This window comes from Pseudorca crassidens, chromosome 19 (assembly GCF_039906515.1).
Source record: "Pseudorca crassidens isolate mPseCra1 chromosome 19, mPseCra1.hap1, whole genome shotgun sequence".
Classification (NCBI taxonomy): domain Eukaryota; kingdom Metazoa; phylum Chordata; class Mammalia; order Artiodactyla; family Delphinidae; genus Pseudorca; species Pseudorca crassidens.
The window spans coordinates 44,488,974-44,505,372 of NC_090314.1; the positions used below are offsets into that span (position 1 = coordinate 44,488,974).

The window sequence follows — 16,399 nt, forward strand, 5'->3', positions numbered from 1 at the left end:
GGCATGAGCTATCCCTAGGTGTGGGCTTCTCACTCCACGGTCAGACAGGGGACGGGACTTGGCAAGTTCCAAGGGCTTCTCTGCTAGCCTGTCCCTGAATCCCAGCAGAGCAGGAATGGGAACTCAGGGGAGATAGAAGCAGCCTCCCCTTCCCACCCCCACAGCTCAGGGTCTGGCCCAGAGAGAAGGCTCACTGGATGAGGGCTGAGCCCCCATGCCACCCTGCACCTTTGCAGACGCGGTTATTTTTGCAAGCAAAGAAGGCTCTTCGGTGGCCGTTTAGGAGGCCTGAGACCTCCCAACAGAGGCCCGGAAGCCGGTGAGGCACGAGCAGCAGCCTGGCCATAGTGGGGTCGGAGAGTTCCCAGAAGGAGCCTGGCTGAGCCCAGCATGTTGGGGACGTGGAACCTGGTGCTCTGGGCTTGAACCACAGCGTGAGAGACCAAGGTGGCATGTGACGACAATCTTTCTGACTGTAATGGCTGTGTGACACTTGAACAGGCTGCCCCTAGAGGTTAAGAAATGGGGTTCAGACCATCACACCCTCTAAGGAAGAGGTTGTCAGCTTCTGTCACCCTTATGGCATCCAGGGAAAAAGTAAAGGTCTGGAATCAGAGAGACCGTCCCAAACCCAGTTTCACTGTTTCCTAGTTTATGCCTTCATTCAAGTGACTGAGCTTCCCTGGCCCTCGGTTTCCTCTTCTGACAACTGCCTCTGAAGTCTGACCCCACAGCTTCAAAAGCTGTCTGGAGAATAAATGAGATGCCATCCATTGAATGTCCTGCCCAGAGCCTGGCAGTGTGCAGACACTTAATAAATTCCGTTTCCTTCCTCCGGCCCCAGGGAAATCGGGCCTCAAAGTGTGTACTCAGGAGACACATTCTAGATTAAATCTCCCCCAGAAAGAACAGATGCCACCTTCTCTCCAGCCACGGCTGCTGGGTGAGGAGTTGTACCCAGCGAGACCTACGGGCTCCCTCTCAGAGGGCCTGGCCCTCCTCCCAAATGATCTGATTCTAAGGAGAACAGCGGCACGTCCTACCTGCTCTTCCCAGCAGAACAAAGAAACCGGTTCTCCCTCTCCCCACAGTCCTCACCCGAGCCCAGCCCAGCCATGGCACCCAGAGTTCTCCACTTCCTCATTCCCTGCCCTCTATCAGGAGCTACGAATCCTAAAGGAAACAGCCCCAAACCAGAAGTGACAAATCAGGTGTGCGTGGATACCGCTGCTCTAATGAGCCCTCAGGTGGAGACTGGTGACTGGAGAGCAGGAGCAGGATTTAGACAGAGAAGGGCAAATAGGGGTTGGTACTGCTTTGGACTTAAGCTTGGAGAAATCAGGGAGGACTTCCTGGAGCTGGTGTTTTTCCCTCTGGGCACTTTCAGTGCTTTGTGGGGAGATGACAGCTTCGGGGGGGGAATGGGGGCCAGCTTTGCAGCGGGGCAGAGAGGGGAACTGGCTCAGCCGCTCTGGAGGTCAGGTGTGCCTGGCTGGAAAAGAGGGGAGGTTCAGGGGTACATATGGTGAGGGCCAGAAGCAAGGAGGAAGGTCCTGTCAATGAGCTGTGAAGAACCAGGGCCTGGGGTCCCAGAACAAGCCCTGATCTTGGAGTCATACAGGTGTGGGACCCAGCCCAAGCCCTGCCGCTTACTACCCATCCACGAGGCCTCTGGGCAAGTCATCAGCCTGACCTCCTCATCTGTAAGCTTCTCTAAGTTCCTTCATCTCTAAGATGGAATAATAAATCCTGACCACCGGCAGTTGGTTAAATGAGACCCATAGGCGGGTGTGCCTAGCACAGTGCCAACCACAGAGTGGTGAACCAGAGCCATCGATTCAGTCAACCATCCAGTAAGTGATTAGTCCGTGTGTCCAGCCCTGTGCTAAGTACAACACACTGCTCTAAGGAACCCCGCCTCCTGCTTCTGTGAGCACTAAAGAGGGTAAGCAAGACAGCAAGTCGTCTGAGCCACCTGATTTGTCCCAGGCACCCCAGGGAACCCAAAGAGCGACCACGCAGGGACGAGTTCAAAGCCAGGGGGAGATGGCAGCGTGTGGGCCCTGGGCTTCCTCAGAGGCCACCAACAAGAAAAACTGGACATACTCCCAGGAGATATTTGCAAAAGGAAAAGCAATTCTTTATTGCATGGACATGGTGCAAACCATGAGCTTGTTACACAATACGGCTGCTTCTCGCACCTCCCTGCTGTAAGGGAGGTGGGAAAGCTGAAGCGGGGTCTGGGAAAGCACGTGAAGCACCCAACTAGGAGATGAGGGACCCCTTGAGCTGGACCCTCTGAAGGCAGTGCCTGGAGTTTGCTTTTCGTTTATTTTTTTTCTTTATTATTATTATTATCATTTTGGGGGGGGCTGTGTTGGGTCTTCACTGCTGCACACGGGCTTTCTCTAGTTGCGGCGAGTGGGGGGCTGCTCTTGGTTGCAGTGCGAGGGCTTCTGATTGCAGTGGCTTCTCTTGTCGCGGAGCACAGGTTCTAGGCACGCGGGCTTCGGTAGTTGTGGCTCGTGGGCTCTAGAGGGCAGGTTCCGTAGTTGTGGCTCGCGGGCTTAGTTGCTCCACGGCATGTGGGATCTTCCTGGACCAGGGCTCGAACCCGTGTCCCCTGCACTGGCAGGTGGATTGTTAACCACTGTGCCACCAGGGAAGCCCGAGTTTGCTTTTCTGGTCCCTCCAGCCAGCTGTCCACTCAGCCTGGGGAGGGTGGGGATGACGGGGGTGTCTCTCCTGCGCTGGGCACTTAGATGTCTCTCTTTCGAGAAGAAACCACCTTCCCATCCACTGACTCCTCAACATTGATGAGGACTTTGCCGCTGCCACCACCTCCCAGGGAGGCTGTAGAAAGAAGAGGCGAGCTTTGGAGTGGGAGACTCTCCCTGTCCTCCCTCCCAAGGGGCCAGGACCTTGGCTGAGCTCTGGGAGAACTGCACAGCACCCCTGATAATGGCCATTGGCCAATCCGCCCAGAGCTGCCAGGAGGACTGGTGCGGAATCACTCATCAAAGAGATTGGCGGCGGCAGCGGCAGGTGTGCTGTGCAGTGAGCAAGAATGTCAGGGCTTTTAAGCTGTACATAAACAGAAATTAATCACGGGCATCTCACCATAAGTGCATGAAGGTGGGGCGGGGGGGGAGGCGGTGGAGGGGGAGCCGGGGGGGTCTATACCCTGGACAAAGCTTACTCATCCTGGAAGGTTCTCAGTAAATCTTCAATCCCAACCCTACCTGGGGCTGATAGAGGGGTCCCACTGGGGAAGAGGTACCTACTGGAATGGGCATGTCCCCACCCTACTGGGATGCTTGGCCTCTTTCACCTTCCTCCCCATTCCAAGAAGAATTGTGGCTTCAATAGCTTCCCTCTCCCCTCAACTCAGGAAGAGTTAAGTCTCTTGGACTTCTCTGGCGGTTCAGTGGTTAAGTCTCCACACTTCCACTGCAGGGGGCACGGGTTCAATCCCTGGCCGGGGAACTAAGATCCCGCATGCCGCCCAGTGTGGCCAGAAAAAAGAAAAGAAGAGTGAAGCCTCTTACCTTCTCTGGTACCAATGCCAGCCATTCTGAAAGAGAGGGGGCAGCAGATGTAAGCAACAGACAAAAACTCAGGTCTGCCTACAGGAGGCCCCGGGAGACAGCTAAGCCGTCCTCTCCAGCCCTCACACCACCCTCACTCCCACATCTGACTTCTCTAAAGCCTGGGACATCCTGAGAGCCACCCGCAAGCACACAGATTCTGATCTATGATAACACTCCATCTATTTCATGCTGGAAATGGAACCAGCATTAAATCCAAGACCACGAGCCCAACTGCTATCATTTACAGAAGGTACACAGGTCCAGAGAGGTGACAGGACCTGCCCAAGGTAGCGGCCAAAGACTAGAGCGCAGAGTCCAGAACCTCTTACTCCTTGTTCTGTTCTCTTTTGACTGTAGACGCTGCACTTAAGATGACTCTCCCCACTCAACCACAACCGGCCCCTCCCTCGCTGCCCCCTGCACCCGAGCCCCTGCCTGGCGTCCTGGCCCTCCAGCAGGCTGCGGTAGGTGGCGATCTCCTGCTCCAGCCGCGCCTTGGTGTCCAGCAGCATCTTGTACTCCTGGCTCTGGCACTCCATCTCACTGCGGAGCTCGCTCAGCCGGGCCTCGATGCTGCTGATGAAGCCCTGGATCTGCTGCAGCTGCAGGGCGTAGCGGCACTCGGTCTCCGCCAGCGTGCTCTCCAGCCCGGCTTTCTGGTGGGGCAGCAGACCGACAGACATCACATCAGGCTAGACAGGAAGCCGCCGAGGGCCTGGGGAGAGAGGCTGAATGGATGGCAAGGAACAGCCCCAAAGGGAGCTCGGGAACGCCAAGGCTTACACAGCCACGGAGCGTGGGAGAGGCTGGGGTGGGTGGGGTGGGAGCCAGACCTTGCTGAGCTGGGACTGCAGCTCCATCTCCAGCCCCTGCACCGTGCGTCTCAGGTCTACGATCTCCGTCTTGCTGGTCTGGATCATCTCTGTGTTGGAGGCCACCTTCTTATTCAGCTCCTCTGTCTGTAGGTCACGCACAAGACAAGTGAGCTCCACGGGCCTCCCAGGAGCTCAGGGAGCTGGAGCGGGGCTGGCAGGTCAGGCCCACCTTGCTGAAGAACCAGGCCTCGGCATCCCGGCGGTTCTTCTCCGCCATGGCCTCGTACTGCTCCCTCATCTCCGCCAGCACGTGGGTCAGGTCCACGCCCGGTGCTGCGTCCATCTCCACGTTGACCTGGCCGGCCAGCTGGTTGCTGAGCTCCTTCATCTCCTGCAGGGTGGGTGGGGCCCATACAGAGACAGAGGGCGGAAGCCAGAGCTGAGTCTGGGGTCCCACGTGCCAATCCCGGCTCCATCCCTAACTCACCACGTGACGTTGGCTCTGCCCCATACCCATCCCGGGCCCCTGTTTCCCACTGCACGTGAAGACTTTTGATCGCACGAGCCCCTCAGCACTAAGGGTCCCTCCTCCTCTCTAGGTCCTGCCGAGGGAGGACCTCAAGACAGTAGGGCCTTTGTGTCAGTTCCTGAAGCAGATCAGGACAGCAGTGCCCACTGGCCACCTGGCCTGGCTGTGGATCAGAGGAGACAAGGGGTCTGGGTCGACAGTGCCCCTTCCTCTCAAGGAGACCCCTGTGTTGGGGGGCGTGCATATCTGAACCACGAAGTCCTTCCCCCAACTATGAGGAGGCCCCAGAGGCCCCACTCTGCCTCCCATCAGCCCCAGCCACTGCCTGGCTCTCACTTCCTCGTGGTTCTTCCGGAGGTAGGCCAGCTCCTCGTTCAGGCTCTCAGTCTGCAGCTCCAGGTCGGCTCTGGCCAGGGTCAGCTCGTCCAGCACCCTGCGGAGGCCGTTGATGTCGGCCTCCATGCTCTGGCGCAGGGCCAGCTCGTTCTCATACCTGGAAAGGAAGAGGGAACCCAAGTGAGGAAGGGTGAGGGGTCTGGGCCACTGGAGTTGGGAGAGGGGGCAGAGGGAACATACTTGAGTCTGAAGTCATCCGCGGCCAGCCTGGAGTTGTCGATCTCCAGGCTAACCCGGGAGTTGTCGATGGTGGCCGCCAGGATCTGCAAGATACAGGGAGCTGGTGTCTAGAGGACCCCTCCCTCTTCCCTGCTGCTCGCCCTGCCCTGCGCCCCAGGCGGGACCCCTCACTAAATATCTCCCCTCTGACACCAGCAACGGAAGCCTGTAGGGCCCCGGGGCAGAGTCCAGTCCAGTCCAGTCCCAAGCCACCCTCCTCGTCTCCAGAACATGAAAGACCAAGGAACCAGGGTTGAGGAGAACCCCCTGTGGAAAGTGCCTGGCCTGGAGAGGGTGCCCTCTTGGCGGTAGTCCACCAGCCTCCCCTGTAGGCAACTCACGGTCGCCGGCCTCCTGCACACCTTAACACAGCCATGCATCTACAGAACATTCCAGTCAGGGGGAAACTGGAGGGCAGCTGCGGAAACTGGTGCAGGTGAGTGAAGGGTGAGTGAGTGGCTGGGAGAGCCCATACCCAGTTCCAGATCTCCGAAGGTCCAACAGTGCTTTTGCCACCCAAGACATTCGAAGGGTGAGGCAGGCAGTCCTGGTGTTCTGGACTCCTAGAACCGGAGGTTCATCTCTACACCTCCGTTCTTGCAAAAAACCCAAAGGAATGCTCTAGGCAGAGCCCTGCAGGGTGTGAACACTGCTCTCACCTCGGCCCCTACTGGTCGAGACCCGCGTGCCAGGATCCCCAGCAATGCCAGGTTGAGCAGATGTTTGCGGGCATCCACACCTGGAACGCATTCCCTACGCTCCAAGTTTGCCGAGGTTACACATCATTACCTGGGAAGGCAAGGATTTCCCCCAGGCGGCTGGCACCAGCCACCTGCTCCCCTCTCCCTGACGCCCGAGGACTCACCTTGTCTCGGAGTTCTTCGATGGTCTTGAAGTAGGGGCTGTAGTCATGCTCCGGGCTGGTTGGGCTCTGCTTCTGGTACCAGTCACGGATCTTCACCTCCAGGTCAGCGTTGGCCTCCTCCAGGGCGCGCACCTTCTCCAGGTAGGAGGCCAGGCGGTCGTTGAGGTTCTGCATGGTGAGCTTCTCGTTGCCAGAGAGGAGACCGCCACCGCCGAAGTCACCAAAGCCACCACCAAAGCCTCCACCCAAACCACTACCAGCCCCTCCACTGAAGCCGCCCCCATAGCCCCCTGCTGACCCCGAGGAGAAAAACCTGGCAGAAGAAGCTGAGATACTGCGGCTCCCACCTCCCCCATAGAGACTCCCCCCACCAAAGCCTCCTCCCCCAGCCATGAGGGAACCCCCCCAGGTCGAGCCACCCCCAAAGGTGGAGGAAGAAGTCTGCAGAAATGTGGTGCTCATGGCCAGGCAGCAGCCCTGAGCTCTCAGCAGCACAAGCAAAGCTGGCAGGAGGCGTGAGCTGGGCTGAAACCCGAGGTCTGCACCTGTCACCCCCAGCCCCAGGCTCCTTATATACCCCTCCCAGGGTGTTGTGGGGCCATGTCTCCTCCCCCAAAGGGAAGCCAACTCCTTCTGCCTTCCTGACAAACACAGCCACCTGCACACCTCCACGTGGCTGGTTTGGGGTTTTTCTTTTCTTTCTATTTTTTTTTTTTTTTTAATGCAACAAAAGAGATGATTCAGAATGAATGGTGTTTTGCCCCGGGCCATGGTTTTAACACTTGGATTACAGGTTCATCTCTACTCTCCAGGAGAAAACCGAAAGGAGCAAACTCGCATCACGTCTGCCAGGCCTCCGCCTGCACTCTTAGAGGCTCAGGCCAACTCCACTCTCCGCTGGACTTCTCTGCTGCCCGCAGGTGGCCGGCTCCCCGCTCTCAGTTCGAGAATCCACTTTTCATCGCTGCCCTGTGCGGTCCCTCTCACAGACCCCATGTGCGAGCCTGAGGGCTCTGGGGATTGGCGGGCAGAGGTACACAGAGGAATGCAGGGCCCACAGGGATAGGCTGAGGACAGGAGAGGGATCCTGAGTCAAGTTCCAGCTGAGGTGACCAGAGGGGCCAGCATCTGTCACTTCCCTGATGCTCCAACCCTCCCCCCCTCTCCTCCTCTCCTCCCCCCCTCTCCTCCTCTCCTCCACCCTTCTCCTCCTCTCCTCCACCCCTCTCCTCCTCTCCTCCCCCCCTCCTCCTCTCCTCCACCCCTCTCCTCCTCTCCTCCCCCCCTCTCCTCCTCTCCTCCCCCACCCCCAGTCCCCCTCCTTCTTCTCCAGCTCCCCCACACCGGCCCTCAGCCCCATGGCACTGGCATTCTCACAAAAGCCAGCGGGCTCAGGGCTGACAAGGGGCTGATTGATAATCCCACCGCCTGCCAACTATATGTCACTGAACATTTGCTTGCTCCTGGGACAAGTTGGGGCAAACCTCTGCAGATAAGACGGGAGCAAGTTCCAGAAAGCCCCTGCTTTCTCCAGGGAGAGGCAAGTCGCTGCACAGTGGCGCTAGATTAACCCTGTTTGTCCCGTCAAGCACCACGAAGCTGAGGAGGGATCCGATCCAGAAAGCTGTATGTGCCTGAGCACCGTGAGGAGGTGGGGGGATAGAGAGGCCCGCAGGGCGGGCTGGAAGACACCTCGGAGATCTTGAAGGTCGAGGCACCGCTTCAGAGAGCAGGATGCTGAGGCCGGAGAGGGGAGTCCAACACTCGGGAGAGCCCTTTTCTCCGCCGCCAGCTCAGGGGCCCATGTTCCGGGGATACCTGATACCTGTGGGCAGTGCCACCGGAGGCGTGCCCTGGCCCTCTGGCTTTGGCTGCGGGGTTTAGAGAGAGCCAGGGGTGGGGAAGTGAGCAAGACCAGGCTGGAGGGTCAGGAGGAGGATTCCTGGACCACAGCTGCAGCACCATGAAGCTGACGGAGCTCTGGATTCCCTGGGACCTGGCTTCAAGCCTGGCTCTACCCATCACTGCTTGGAAAACCTTGGACATGGTACCATTCAAGTCTCAGTTTCCTTGTTGCAACGGGCACTCTCAGCTCCCACTTACAGGGAAGCCCTGAGGCCCAAGAGCCCCCATCCTGCCTCCTCCTTGCTCCCCGTCTTCTGAGGCACCGGATAGAGGGGTGCATGTCCAATACTTAGGACTCCCAAGTACCATCACCTGCGGGGACATTTTTTTTGTCCTCGGGCATCAGATCTGCCGTGTGAGTGACCGTCACACTCTGCCATATTCTTCCATAACCAGCACCTACTGGGCAATGCAGGTCATTGTTTTTATTGCTTTAATAACAGTAAATTCTTACTTCCACCGCATCCTTCACAGTTTACAGTGCACTTCTGCATCCACGCCGCCTCTATTCCTCACAGCTAAGAAGATGATCCCTGCCCCTATTTCAGAAGGAATGAAATTGCAGCTCAGAGAGGGAAGTGATTGGTATAAGGTGGCACAGCTAGTAAGAGGGCATCGCCGGGACTCACTGGGTCCTCTGACCGCCCCCCCCCCCACACTCAAACAGGAGACAGGAAAAGAAGGTGTTCCGCTCCCCAGACTCCAGATTCCTGCACCTGAGCTGGGGTAGTGGAGTATTCCTGGTACGTGGGGGTGGGCTTCTCCTCGCCCAGTATCACAGTGAGCCCGCCTCTGAGTGCTGGGCCCAGACAGTGAGGTATTGTCTCGTGGATGGGAGGATACTGTCTTTTCCTCTGAAAGAAAAATAATCAAACTCAGATCAGCCATAGCTCCTCAAAGCCTCTGCAGACATTACGGCCCCAGCAATTACCCCGGGAAAAATTATGTGGCATCACCCCGGGGTGAGGGAGGGCTGGACCCCAGCCAGCCTCTCTCTGCACCCTGACTCCCCTCCAGCAGCCCCTCAAGGGGGCTTTCCCTACGCTCTCAGGCCCAGGCCAGGCAGCAGCTGCCCCAGTCACAAATCCCTGGTTTCGGTCCAAACAGTTCCTATGAGCTCAAGGTCTGGGTGGCCGGAGCCTACTCACTAGCACCAGAAGGTGATGGCTGGGCAAGGGTGGAGGTCAAGCTCCATTTGGCTCCAGCCCAGACTGCAGACCTGGGCCCTGCCCCAAGCAGCCCACCCGGGATGCTGTGCCAGTTTCTGTCCTTTGCCCACTGCAGGCCGACAGGCTGTCCCAGAGCCGGCCTTCCCTCCTAGGGATGGGACGATGCAGCCCAGTGGGAAGAGCCTGAGCTGGACTCCACCTCCGGGTGTGTTGACTCAACATCTCCGAGCCAGGTTCCTGACTTAAAATTGGGCCATTTTCCCACTTACATGAGACACTAAGAAGAGTCAAAATCATAGAGACAGAAAGTGTAATGGTGGTTGCCGGGGGTGGGGAGAGAGAATGAGGAGTTATGGTTTAATGGGGATCAAGTTTCCGTTTTACAAGATAGAAAGAGTTATGAGGATGGGGGTGGCGCTTGCACGGCACGCTTGTACAACAATGTGAGTGCACAGAACTGCCACAGAGCTGCGCACCGAGAAATGTGTGAGACGGTAATGTTTATGTTATGTGTATTTTACCACAATAAAAAAAAACAAAAAAAACACGGACCCCATTAACACTGGCCCCAGCTACAGGGCCACAGTGAGCATTCAGTGTCACAGGGGGAGTGGGGACCTCCATAGATGTTAGACTCTCCTCTGCTCCCCAGGGAGATGCCAGGGTCAGAGAGAGGGCATGCCCTGGGGCCTGGAGAATTCCTCATTTCTCATTTATTAGTTACATGGCGTTGAGTAATCAAGCCTCCTCTCTCCGAGCCTCAGTCTACCAATTGGAAAAATGGAAATAACTCTGACCCAGTCTGACTCACGGGGATGGAGCAAGATGACGGACCGGAAATGCTTGCAAACTGAAGTGGTCAAGATGACCAGCAGGGCTGCCCCCCCAAATCCCCTCCCCCTTCCTCTCGCTCCCTTTCCTCTATCCTAGCTGCTTCTGTCAACACAGTACCCCTAGTTTCAGCTCCCAGACTGAGACAGAAAAGTGTCCACACACACACACACACACACACACACACGCATGCACGCACGCACGCGCACGCGCGCGCACCTGCACACAAAGGAAAGCTTTATTCCTGACACCCAGACCTGAGACCCAGTCACCAGCCCCACCTGTATGGGGCCCAGAGCCCGCCTCACAGCCACATTCCAGGAGCCTCTGGGGCACAGGGGAGGGTTTCAGCTGTGACAACAGAGGCTTTCACGAACAGGGGACAAATATCTGGGCACTCCCAGCCTGGGACTGGGGGTGCAGCCAGGCCTCTGGCCTCTAGCTCCAAGGCCTCCTAAGTCAAGTGGGAGAGTGAGTCTGTAGGTGCTGACGGCCAGAGCGGAATAACTGGGGACGTGGCAGAAGGGGCTCCTGGCCCAGGGCTGTGGCAGGGGAAGCGGGAAGAGCTGGGCTCGGGGGTCACCAGCCTGTGATTTGGAGTAAACTAATGAGCCTACCAAGCTTCATGGAAAATGGCGGAAAAAGCACCCCCTTCAGGATGAACACCAGGTACGGCGGGGTCCTGAGCCTCCTTCGCGCAGTGCTGAGCACAGGTGGCAGAGCGTCCGTCTGTCCCCCTAGAGACCTTCCGCCTCACTCAGGCCCCTCCCTCACAGGGTCGGCCGCTGTCACAGATCCACGGGGCCTGAACAGACCCACTCAGCCTGAACCTCTCTGCTGGGGGAAGTGGGACATGTTTACCTTTAATTGGCCTCCGTTCTTGGCTGCTAAGCTGTAAACCACAGGGACAGGACCATACCAACCCCAGGGCAGAGTTGTACCAGGAAGCTGGGACTTGCATTCCTTTGGGGGCCTGGGACGGGCCCCAGGCAAGCCCGTTTGGGGGTCTCTGTGGGAGGTCTGGGTCACAGCTGGGTCCTATTCCAGGCTCTGAGCCCAGGTATGGGCTGGTGGGCGTAAGGGGCTTACGCAGGGCTGCCAGGGGATGGATGGAGGTGTCAGTGCGTGCGCACACACACCCCAACGAGGGCGCCCTCTCCAGCCCTGTTCTGAGCCGGTTCCTGCCCCCTGACCCCAAAGCCCCAGTTTCTCCTTAAGTTGGGTGGAAAAACCTGTCAGGAGGAACTGCCTCAGGGGATCCCAGTCCTAGGCCTTCACACAGAGCGAGACTGGAATGTACTGAGGAAACGGCACAAGCAGTGTCATCCTAGGAGATGGGGTGCAGGGGTGGCACTGTGGGTTAAGAATCAGGAAATGTAATTCTGGTCCTAGCTCTGCCATGTAGTTGCTGTGTGGCCTTGGTCAAGTTACTTAACCTCTCTGAGCCTGCTTCCTACTCTATAGGATACAACTCATACTACCTTTCAGGGTTGTTTGATTAAATAGCACTTAGTAGGTGCTCAGTAAACATTAATTACAGATACACAAACACACACCAACCCTTGGGGTGAGTTCAGTGGAAAGAAAACTAAATCTGGAAGCAAAAACCAGTTTCAAATCCCACCTCTGCCATGTGTTAGAACAGTTATATATACAACAACCCACCTCGCCTCTCTGAGCCTTAGTTTATCCCTCTGTAAAATGGGAGCAATGCTTATTAAACATCCTTGTTTTAGGGAACAGGTGAGATACATGAAGACCTCTGCAAAGGAATTACTGTAACAGCTGGAGTTTGTGAGCGCCCTCCCTCCCCTTTCCTGGGAAAGCGTGGACTCTGGTCCAAATGAAACCTAAACAATAAAACCTAAACAGTGCCAAGGCCTGGCCCCCCCACCATGGGCTGAAATAACAAACTCAACGTCCTTCCTCCCTTGGGCCATAAAGTTTTATTGGAAGATCAGGGGGAGAGCCAGGGATAAGGGTCCCTCCTCTCCCATGCCCCTACCCAGGGGAATCCCTCTGCAGCAGAGTAGGAAGGCCAGGAGGTTGCTAGACTCAGAGGACCTTCGGGGTGGACAGGTCGTTGTAGTAGGCGTCCTGGCCCTCCAGCAGGTTTCGGTAGGTGGCGATCTCCTGCTCCAGCCGGGACTTGATGTCCATTAGGTGCTGGTACTCCTGGTTCTGCCGCTCGGTGTCGGCACGCACATCGCTCAGCTGGGCTTCGACACCACTGATCAGCGCCTGGATCTGCGCCAGCTGGGCTCCGAAGCGAGCCTCCGTTTCGGCCAGCGTGCCGTCCAGGGCAGCTTTCTGAGGGCAGGGAGAGGGAAGGAGACTCAGCAGAGCCTGGTGCCCAGCGATGGCATGGGCCCAGCCACCATCCAGGCTGCCCAAGGCCGCAAGGACACGAGTGCGCATCCCACAGGGCAGAGGGCACATACCATGCTGATCTGAGACTGCAGCTCGATCTCCAGACTCTGGAGGGTACGCCGCAGGTCGGTGACCTCCGTCTTGCTGCTCTGCAGCTGCTCCGTGTGGCCAGCGACCTCCCTGTTCAGCTCCTCGGTCTGCAGTGAGAGGAGGCAGAGGGAGTAAGCGCTGAGGCAGACCCTTGCCTGGGAGCATTAAGCCCGCTCTCCTTGCCACCTCCCCAAGGGGCACCTGCCTCCCCGTCCATACCTGGCTGGTGAACCAGGCCTCAGCATCCTTCCGGTTCTTCTCAGCCATGACCTCATATTGGCTTCTCATGTCGCTCAGGATCTTGGCTAGGTCGACGCCCGGAGCGGAGTCCACCTCCACACTGACCTGACCACCCACCTGGCCCTTCAGGACACTGATTTCCTAGAAAGATACAGCAGAGATGGGCATGTCAGGGCCCAGAGCCTGCTGGGCCTGAGCCAGGTCACGCCCCCATCCCCCAGGCCATAGGGGTCTGGTTTTCAGGTGCAGACCTAGGAGCCAGCACTGGGGTACAGATGGGGTCACCACCGTTCCCTGCTGGAACGCTTGGGAGCCACATGACACACTCAGGGCCAGGTCAAGGGTGCAGCAGATGTGGCCACGGTCAGAGGATACAGGATAAAGAAAAGTGTCCGCAGCTCTGGGAAGCTGGGCGGGGGTGGATGGGAAGCCCAGCTTGAAACCCACCTCCTCGTGATTCTTCTTCAGGTAGGCCAGCTCCTCCTTGAGGTTCTCGATCTGCATCTCCAGGTCGGTCCTGGCCAGGGTCAGCTCGTCCAGCAACCTGCGGAGGCCGTTGATGTCGGCCTCCACGCTCACGCGCAGGGCGTGCTCCGTCTCGAACCTTTCGGAGGAAATAGTTGCAGTCAGGCCAGCATTTCCTCTGCACCTCTGAAGACTTCCCCACCTCCCCTGGGTTCAGGGGCCCATGGGGTATGGGGTGTGCTTCAGACCAGCCGGGGTGGGTGAGAGCAGAGTCCATTCCCCCCACGGCACTGAGCCCCATAAGGGCCTGAGATTGCCCCCCTCCCCTGCCCTGGCTTCTGCAGCCCCCAAGGCACAGACACTCACTTGGTTCGAAAGTCATCTGCAGCCAAACGAGCGTTGTCGATCTGCAGGACCATCCTGGAATTCTCAACGGTGGCACCAAGAATCTGGAAGGCGGAAGGCAGGAGGTTAGCACCAGTTCGTACGTGGGCACCGTCCACCCACTTTCTTCCCAGAGGAGAGAGGAGAGCAAAGGAGTGTGCGTGCCTGTGTGCCTCCACCGCCTGGAGACCAAAGCCTCAGCCACCCCAGGCTGCCCATCAGCCTGCTCTCTGGGAGGCCTTGGAATGGGTCCAGGCCCAGGAGCTGGAGCGGGAGAAACTACCGCCAGGGAGGCTGAGCCAGGGGGGAAATGGCAAGGGCAGGGAGGTAAGCCTGGGGGGAAAAGTCTCCACGACCTGCACCCAGGGAAACTCTAAATGCTCGTAGGGAGGCAACTTCTAGTGATCCGCAAACCAGATGCAGGGAGCACAGGGGTGGGCTGTGGTCTGAGCTGTGGTCTGACCCCCACTCAAAGCACCTTCTGCCTTCGGGGAAGGGAAAGCGCTCTGTCGAGCATCTATTATGTGCCGACACTTTGTGCCTCCTCTTTGAGGCGAAGTGTATTCCCTTGTGTGGGTCACAGTTTATAAAGTTTGAAAGCACTACGCTCGTTGTTTACATCTCTAGCTCTCCCTCATCTACGGGTCTGGTCTAGGCCCCTGGCACCCAGCAGCACTCCAGGCACAGGGTGGGCCCTGGCCTACGCTGTGGGGACTGTGCGTTTGGAGACCCAACGTGTGAGGCTGTTAAGTGTCCCACTGGCTTCTGAAACATTTCTTCGGGACCGAGATCCCAGCTCTGAGGAGTTCCCTGTGGGCAGAGACCAAGCCCCACCCTGAAGGACCCTGAGGGCCTCCCAGCAAGAGGCTGTAGCTGGGACTTGGGGTCTCCACCCACACGGCACGGGGCCTCTCCACAGAGGTCTTCACAAGCTCAGCATTCGTCTCTCCTTTACCCAGTCCGGGGGCCACAGCATATGTCCCTCCTTGCCCAGGGGCCAGAGTTAGCCTCTCCCATTCCTCCTAGAGCTCCTCGAAGTCCCCAGTGGCCCCCTGGGCGGGGGAGGGGCTTCAGCCTCTGCGTGATGGAAACCAGACCCGCCCGGCGGGAGACAAGGAATGCAGAGGGCCTCACACCGGGGGCAGCAGAAGGCAGGTCTGGCCGGCGAGAACCAGATTCCTCCCTGGCCAAACTCTTGCATTTCCCTGTTGCACAGCGACTCAGGTCCAGACCTCAGGGCAGCCCACAGCGCGCCCCATCTCTTCCCCCTCCTTCCTCCCCCCTTTCCCAGGCCTAGCCGACCGGCGCGCCTTCTTCCTCCCGCCCTCCAGTCCCCCCACATTAACCCGCTCCCCCCAACCAGGCCTCCACTTCCTGCCCCGTGGTCCTGCCCCTCCTCACCGGCCGGCTTCCCTCCGCCCCACCCTGCGGGCCCTCCCCAATCCTAACCCTCGCTCCCGCCCCGGCCGGGAGGTGGCTCTGGCGCCCGCCGCCCCCGCCTCGGGCCTCACCCGGCCCGCGGGGCTGGGTATTCGCGACAGGTGCACTTCCCGCGGCCGGGCCGCCTCCCACCTGGTCCCGCAGGGCCCCGATGGTCTTGAAGTAGTGGCTGTAGTCGCGGGCGGGCCCGGGCCCCTGCTTCTGGTACCAGTCGCGGATCTTCACCTCCAAGTCGCCGTTGGCCTCCTCCAGGGCGCGCACCTTCTCCAGGTAGGAGGCCAGGCGGTCGTTGAGGTTCTGCATGGTGAGCTTCTCGTTGCCCGCCAGCAGCCCGTCGGAGCCGGCCAGGGCGCCCGCATAGCCGCCGCCGTAGCCCCCGGAGGAGGACGAGGACAAGAAGCGGGCGGAGGACACCGACACGCCGCGGCCACCCGAGCCCCCGTGGATGCTGGGCGCGCGGAAGGCGCCTCCCACCCCGAAGCGCATGGAGCCGCCGCCCAGACCCCCGAAGGAAGAGGTGGCCGACGACTGGCGATAGCTGTAGGAAGTCATGGCGAAGGAGGACGCGGGCGACACCGGTCGGAGTGGCTGCAGTCGGCAAGAGGAGTGGCGAGGCCCTCACCTGGCGCCTTTTATGCCCGGGGTTGGGCGGGGGAGGGGGGACGGTGTCGGGCGGATTTCTGAGGGCCCAGGAATTTGCAGGCTCCTGAGAGCAAATACGGGCGCTCTCCCCATTGGTCAGTTCCTGGCGGCTCTGCTTCCGACTCTCCCCTCCCTGGGACCAGAGGCTCCTGCCCTCCGGAGAGCTGCCCCACACCAGCCCACTCAGATGCCCAGCCACACACCCCGCTGGCACACTCGTTCGGATCTTCACCCCCATCACACGTACACTTAGACATCCCCGCAGTTCACATGCTGGCCCTCCCCCATTAAGATCACCCAGAGCTTGACACCCCCCAGGAATTACAGTTTTTCTGAGAGTACACGCCGAGACGTCAGCCCCCCACCCCGTGATCCCTCACTCAGAGTCCCCCCATCACATTCTGAGCCCCTTCCTTGTGATCAAAATTAACCCCCCCAAAGTACATTCA

General features: G+C 58.7%; 2 protein-coding genes across 2 annotated transcripts; both read right to left on the minus strand.

Annotated features, from left to right (window-relative positions):
• Positions 1-2,382: 2,382 nt before the first annotated feature.
• LOC137212740 (keratin, type I cytoskeletal 15) lies at positions 2,383-6,876 on the minus strand. The gene is made up of 8 exons (XM_067716488.1): positions 6,415-6,876; positions 5,511-5,593; positions 5,271-5,427; positions 4,635-4,796; positions 4,424-4,549; positions 4,026-4,246; positions 3,549-3,574; positions 2,383-2,853 (listed from the first exon to the last, which is right to left on the minus strand). Exons 1-8 carry the CDS (start codon positions 6,874-6,876, stop codon positions 2,759-2,761), a joined length of 1,332 nt encoding a protein of 443 aa, XP_067572589.1. The 3' UTR covers positions 2,383-2,758.
• Positions 6,877-12,248: 5,372 nt separating this feature from the next.
• On the minus strand, positions 12,249-15,923 carry LOC137212716 (keratin, type I cytoskeletal 19). Its single transcript, XM_067716440.1, has 6 exons — positions 15,441-15,923; positions 13,851-13,933; positions 13,467-13,623; positions 12,999-13,160; positions 12,761-12,886; positions 12,249-12,629 (listed from the first exon to the last, which is right to left on the minus strand). Exons 1-6 carry the CDS (start codon positions 15,858-15,860, stop codon positions 12,375-12,377), a joined length of 1,203 nt encoding a protein of 400 aa, XP_067572541.1. The 5' UTR covers positions 15,861-15,923; the 3' UTR covers positions 12,249-12,374.
• Between the last annotated feature and the right edge of the window lie 476 nt (positions 15,924-16,399).